This window comes from Carlito syrichta, unplaced genomic scaffold (assembly GCF_000164805.1).
Source record: "Carlito syrichta isolate Samal-C Ts95f unplaced genomic scaffold, Tarsius_syrichta-2.0.1 Scaffold313443, whole genome shotgun sequence".
Classification (NCBI taxonomy): Eukaryota; Metazoa; Chordata; class Mammalia; order Primates; family Tarsiidae; genus Carlito; species Carlito syrichta.
The window spans coordinates 245,894-252,258 of record NW_007257539.1 but is presented as its reverse complement, the minus strand read 5'-3'; the positions used below and the strand labels follow the sequence as shown (position 1 = coordinate 252,258).

At 47.1% G+C, this 6,365-nt stretch overlaps 1 protein-coding gene across 1 annotated transcript; it reads right to left on the bottom strand.

Moving 5' to 3' along the window:
• Nucleotides 1-489: 489 nt before the first annotated feature.
• GPR75 (G protein-coupled receptor 75) lies at nucleotides 490-3,026 on the bottom strand. Its single transcript, XM_008070474.2, has one exon. The coding sequence runs from the start codon at nucleotides 2,804-2,806 to the stop codon at nucleotides 1,184-1,186; it is 1,623 nt and encodes a 540-aa protein (XP_008068665.1). The 5' UTR covers nucleotides 2,807-3,026; the 3' UTR covers nucleotides 490-1,183.
• Nucleotides 3,027-6,365: the final 3,339 nt, after the last annotated feature.

The following is a 6,365-nucleotide window of genomic DNA, read 5'->3' as shown; positions in this document are numbered from 1 at the left end:
AGGAACATTGCTTGAGCCCATGAGTCTGAGACCAGCCTGGGCAACAGAGTGAGATCCTGTCTCAAAAAAAAAAAAGATAAAAGAAAAGAAAAAAGAAAAAGAGAAAGAAAGAAAACAAGAACAAAAGATTATTCTGAAACAGAACAATTCACTTTTAACAAGCAAAAACATCTCTCTTTTTTTTTTTTGCTTTGTTTTGTTTGGTTTTTTTTTGAGTTGGAGTCTCACTCTGTCACCCAGACTGGAGTGCAGTGGTCGCTCCCGGCCACCACAGCCTCGACCTGCTGGGCTTTGGCGATCCTTCCGCCTCAGCCTTCCAAGTCGCTGGAACTACAGGCGTGCACTACCACGCCCGGCTCATTTTGATTTATTGTCGAGATGAGGTCTCGCCAAGTTGCCCAGGCGGGTCTCGAACCAGCGGGCTCAGGCAATCCACTCACCTCAGCCTCCCAAAGGCGTGGGATTACAGGCTGAGCCACCAAGCCCGGCTTAACATCTCTCTTTTTAAAAGAACTATAAAGCTATTCAACTGACAGAAAATAACATCTATGATAAAAAATGATAATAACTATAATACTATATTCTTAGTTGACTGCCTTATGAAAGGAAAGTACCTCATGCCTATGTGTTTTTGGTAAGGACAGAGTTTATAGGTAACATATTTCTGGTTTCTGCTTTAACAATATATTATTTCTTCAAATCAATCTGCTACCAAAAAGGTGTATTGTTTCCTATTTCAATACTTCAAAAGGTCAAAATTTACAATTCAATGAATAAAAATAACACCTCAGCAAAGAGCATACCTTCACATTCTTTTAAAAAAATCCAGCCAAAATATACTTTGAAGACCTATAACATTGATTCACATGATCACAACCAGTCAATTTTCTGCTTTACCATAGTAGCATCATTCCTGGCATCTACTTAAAGGTTCAAGTACAAAAGATTGGGGAAGAGATCAGGGTAAAAATCTAAATAAACTTTTACATCAAATCTTAAAGTGTCAAGAAACTATAAAGCAAATCAAAAGATACTAATCCTGCAGACAAAATAAAACCCTAACAGCCAACTTTTTAGCTGAATCTTTAGGTTTCAATCTGCCTCTGATCTCCAAGTTATAAAAAAGTCTATAAGTATCAGAAACAAAAAGTCGTTCCTGGGAGATTCCCCAGCCTCCATGGCTTTAAACAGAGGGTACCGGAATCTGCTTGGCTGAAGTGCTATCGTATTCTTGCATTAAATCGTTAGTGGTGTGATAGTGCATGGCGATATACGAGTTGGCAAATCCAAAAGAGGTGACTGGCTGTAAGTGACATGGGCTGCTCTCCTCCTGGGAGGGGCTGCTATTGTAAATGCTGTAGTAGGGTTCGATCCGAGTGTTGATGGGAGTCGAGCTGCTCTGACCACAGTGTTGATGCCCCGCCGAGATCTTGGGACTCGCCACACTTTCCTTTGAATGGCTTGGGCCACAAGCCTGGTCCACAAATTTCTTCTGCGGTTTTGGAGACAACATGTAAGCGGAATTTGTTTCGTGATGGGAGGATTTGTTTCTGTTGACTTCGAGGTTCCCTTTTCCCATGGCTCGAAGTCGGGTCTTCTGTTTGCAGCAGAAGAAGCCCAGGCCTATGTACTGGAGGCACCAGAGCACTTTCCTTCGCAGCCCTGTGCTGTTCCGAGAATATATAAAAGGGTTTAATCCTGACTTGAAAAATATAAGGGTAAATCCAAACAGTTCAAATTGGTAAAGGATGAAGCTCCCGTTGCTGGAGAGAACCACCTGCAACAAGGAAATCCCCAGTGGAAGACAGCACACCAGGACCGACAGCACAATGATCACACAGGTGACCACGGCCTTGGAATCCTTGGCGGTGGAGAGGTTGATGGCTGACACCAGCTGGAGGTGGCTGGCTGCAGGGGTTGACAGCTGGTTGGGACTCTTGGTGTACCCGTGGGTCTGAATGTGCTGCAGTTTGTTGTAATTCTGGTTCCTATATAGAGCCGGCATGGTGCATTGCATGGGCTCGGTCCCTCCCTTCATCGAAGCCCCCATGAAGGGCTGCGGTCTGGAAGCATCGACTGTGATGACAGGGGGGCACTTTCGGACTTGAGCATTCTTCCGCAGGGTCTGGGCGATCATGATGTAAGAGATGGAGACCACGGCGACACAAAAGGTGAAGTCGACCACATAGAGAGAGAGGATGGCTTTCCCTTTTCCAGCAATCAGACTGGACATGGGAAGACACAGGTGGGACTTGCTGGTTTTCAAGGTAGCCAAGGTGGCGAGGGTGAAACTGGTGGCCCAGAGAAGCAGGGTGAGGAGCAGAGTGCAGGGAAAGGAGGCCGTGCGATTGGGCTGCTTCCCCAGCACCATCCGGAGCCGGTGCAGCGCGATCACAGCCACGGTCTTCAGGGACATGATGATGAAGCCTGAGCTGGTGAGATGGAAGGTGAAGCAGAACGCATCTGGGATCCCTCGGGCTGAGCTGAAGAACAGCACGAAGGTGAACATGGGGGCCGTCACGCCGCAGATGAAGAGGTCACAGAAGGACAGGTTCAGGATCATGAAATCAAAGTTGGTTCTGAATTTCCTGAAGGCTGGATCAAAGAAGGACAAGAAGACAATGAAGTTGCCGTAAGAGCCCAGGCAGAAGATGACTGCGAGTAGAAAGGTACAGGTCACCAAGGTGGCTGTGTGGATGAGGTCCTGAAGATCTCCCTGGAGAGAGGTGCTGTTTTCCCCCTGCATGTGAGGCATGTGAAGCAAGGTGGCATTGGCGGCATCCTGAAGGTGGTCTGTTGAGTTCATCTTCAGAGAGAAATGCCTCCTCTTTCTGTTCCCCAAAAATACTCAGTGGGAAGGGAGCCAGGGCCTCCATTCACAGATGAGCGCTATGTGACCAAAGAGGCCCAGGGCAGATAAGCCTGCACACAAAAACGCACACCCAGAAACAAAAAGGGATTAATACAGTGCTCTAAGTACTAATATTAGTATCTCTCACCTTGAGAAAAAATATGTAGCTATTTAGTAGAGATGGAGTCTTGCTATATGGCCAAGGCTGGACTTGAACTCGGGCTCAAACGATCCTCCCACTTCAGCATCTCAAGTAGCTGGAATGACTGATGTATGGCAGCATGCCTGGCTCTCTCATTATTATTATTATTATTTTTACCAAAGAATTCTTTTTTACTAGAATTTTTCAGCTCTGACCTGGTGCATAGGCATCTCTCAGCTGGGCTCGGTGGCTCAGCCTCTAATCCCAGCGCTTTGGGAGGCTGAGGTGAGTGGACTGCCTGAGCCCGCGGGTTCGAGACCCGCCTGGGCAACTTGGCGAGACCTCATCTCTACAATAAATCAAAATCAGCCGGGCGTGGTAGCGCACACCTGTAGTTTCGGTTACTCAGAAGGCTGAGGCGGAAGGATCGCTGGAGCCCAACAGGTTGAGGCTGTGGTGGCTGGGAACGGCCACTGCACTCCAGTCTGGGCGACAGAGCGAGATTCCAACTCAAAAAAAAAAAGAAGAACATAACCTCTCCAACCAAAAGTTCACAGCCTCGTAGGAGGTCATGCACCCATCCCTGCCTTCACTCACTCACTTTACATTCATATGTATACTATGTGCTGGCATTATGACAGGTGCTATGAGAACAAGGATAGATAAGACACAGCCTCTAAGTTAAACGAATCCCAGGATTTTGGGAGGCCAAGACAGGAGGATCGCTTGAACCCAGGAGAGTGAGGCTGCAGTGAGCCATGATTGTGCCACTGCACTTCAGCTTGGGCAACAGATTGAGACCTCTCCCCAAAAAGAATAACCTTGCTCCTTTTTTTTTTTTTTTTTTGAGTTATTGTCAATCTAAGCAATGACAGCGTAATATGGGTGCAGGAAGCTATACAAGCATGGAGAGGGAACCTAATCCAACCTGGGAAGGGGATGGGAAAGGGAGCTGGGAGTGGGAGCCTGCTGGGTGAAAGGTCATGGGTAGGGAGCAGGGACAGACAGGTTAGGAGAAGGGGAGAAAGTTCTGGCAGCAGAAGGGCTGAGGCCACAAAGAATATGTGCTTGAAAAATTAGCCGTATGGTGCTGTTGATGTATCATGTGGCCCCTTGCATAACTCCCATAAATCACTAACAACTATTTCTTTCCCTAGGAAGAATCTTTATTTCCCGGTAGTTATAGTTTTCTCCCCAGCTTGATATTTCTTGACCAACTGCATATCATCCTTCGGAAAGAATTGTGTGTAGAACTGCATCTGAGAGGGAAAAATGAAAGCAATAAAGGGTGTCAGAATTATATTAGAAATTTACAAGGTACAAAGCACTGTGCTGTCAACTCTAAACTGCGATGTAGATGTGAGTTACCATGACTCCACGTGGTATATTCGCATAAGGAAAAGGCATGCACCCATCCCGGCCTCCACTCACTCAGTTTACATTTATGTGTTTCCTACGTGCCAGCATTATGGCAGGTGCCAAGAGTACAAGGATGAGTAAGACACAGCCTCTATGTTAGAAGAATCCCAGCACTCTGGGAGACCAAGACAGGAGGATCGCTTGAGCCCAGGAGGATAGGCTGCAGTGAGCTGTGATTGTGCCACTGCACTCCATCTTGGGCAAGAGAGTCTGACCTCTCCCCAGAAAGAATAACCTTGCTCCTTTCTTTCCCCTTTTTTTTTTTTTCGAGTCTCACTCTGTCACCCAGGCAGGAGTGCAGTGTCATGCTCACAGCACCACAGCCTCGACCTGCTGGGCTAAGGTGATCCTTCCACCTCAGCCTTTCAAGTAGCTGGAACTACAGGCGCACACTACCGTGCCCGGCTAAGTTTTGATTCATTGTAGAGATGAGGTCTTGCCAAGTTGCCCAGGTGGGTCTTGAACCCCTGGGTTCAGGCAATCCTCTCACCTCGGACTCCCAAATTGCGGGGATTACAGACTTGAGCCACCGCGCCCGGCCGCTCCCTTCTTAGCCTTTTGAAAAAAATTTGTATTGATAATTAACATAGTCATACACATGTTCTACAATGTCCCGAACCCCAAAGCCCTGTGTGGCCTGGTGTCCAACCCACTCTAAAAACATGCTTCTGGGGGACAGACTAAGCTGTTCTTTGGAGAGGGAGCTAAGCCCTTGACAACAGAGAAGCCTTTGCTTTAGTCCAACATTTCAGGAATAGCCAATGGCACTGGGGAGGTCCAGGGCTGATGTTCAGAATACTTAATCTCCAGCTCCACTGGATCTCAGGGCTCCAGCTGGTAACCCTTTAGTTGCTGGATGAGGGGGTGCAGAGGAACAGGTCTGGTCAGCGAGGCATTACCTAGGACTCCAAGCAGCAGCTATGGATTACCCAATACACAAGTCTCTCAGCATTTAACAGGTACAGCCATGACAGCGACTATCAAACAAATATCAGTCCTGGGAACTCCACATAACTACCCAGTGTCCGTCATGAAGGAAGAAGGTAACCTCAGCTACATTCTTAATGGTCACATCGTGCAGATGATGACAACATGGTGAGCTTCTCCACTGGAAAGTGAGACCAAATTTTGTTTAAAAGTTCTATAAGATAGAAAACATCAATCCTGAACTTTAAAAAAATATATATTTATTACATTTTTTGTAGAGATGAGGTACCGCTATGCTGTCCAAGCTGGTCCTGAACTCCTGACCTCGAATGATCCTCCTGCCTCGGCCTCCCAAAGTGCTGGGATTACAGGTGTGAGCCACCACGCCCGGCCTAAATCCTGAACTTTTGTTTCTTGATGGTTAGAGTTTAAAAAAATAATAATGAGCTGTGCTCGGTGGCTTAGCCTGTAATCCCGCGCCTTTGGGAGGCTGAGGTGAGTGGATTGCCTGAGCCCGCAGGTTTGAGACCTTCCTGGGCAGGTGAGATCTCATCTCTACAATAAAATAAAAAAAAATTAGCCGGGCGTGGTAGCATGCGCCTGTAATTCCGGCTACTCGGAAGGCTGAGGCGGAAGGATCGCCGGAGCCCAGCAGGTGGAGGCTGCGGTAGCCAGGAGCGGCCACTGCACTCCAGTCTGGGCGACAGAGTGAGACTCCAACTCAAAAAATAAAATAAAATAATAATAATGAATAGCTCTTATTGTTTCCACACACAGATTGTATATCTGTTTCTGAGTGCTTCTTGTACCTATGTAGTGAGAAAGTCAACTTTTTACTGTTTTTAAAAAACTCGTTAACAGGAGTATTGGGGTTAAGTTATGAAAAGAGAAGTAGGCTAGGCTCAGCAGCTCAGCCTTTGGGAAGCTGAGACGAGAGGATGGCCTGAGCCCGCGGGTTCGAGACCTGCCTGGGCAACTTGGCAAGACTTCGTCTCTACAATAAATAAAAAATTAGCCGGGTGTGGT

Coding starts and splice junctions, on each gene's coding strand:
- GPR75 (XM_008070474.2), bottom strand. CDS start 2,806: ATGAACTCAACAGACCACCTTCAGGATGCCGCCAATGCCACCTTGCTT.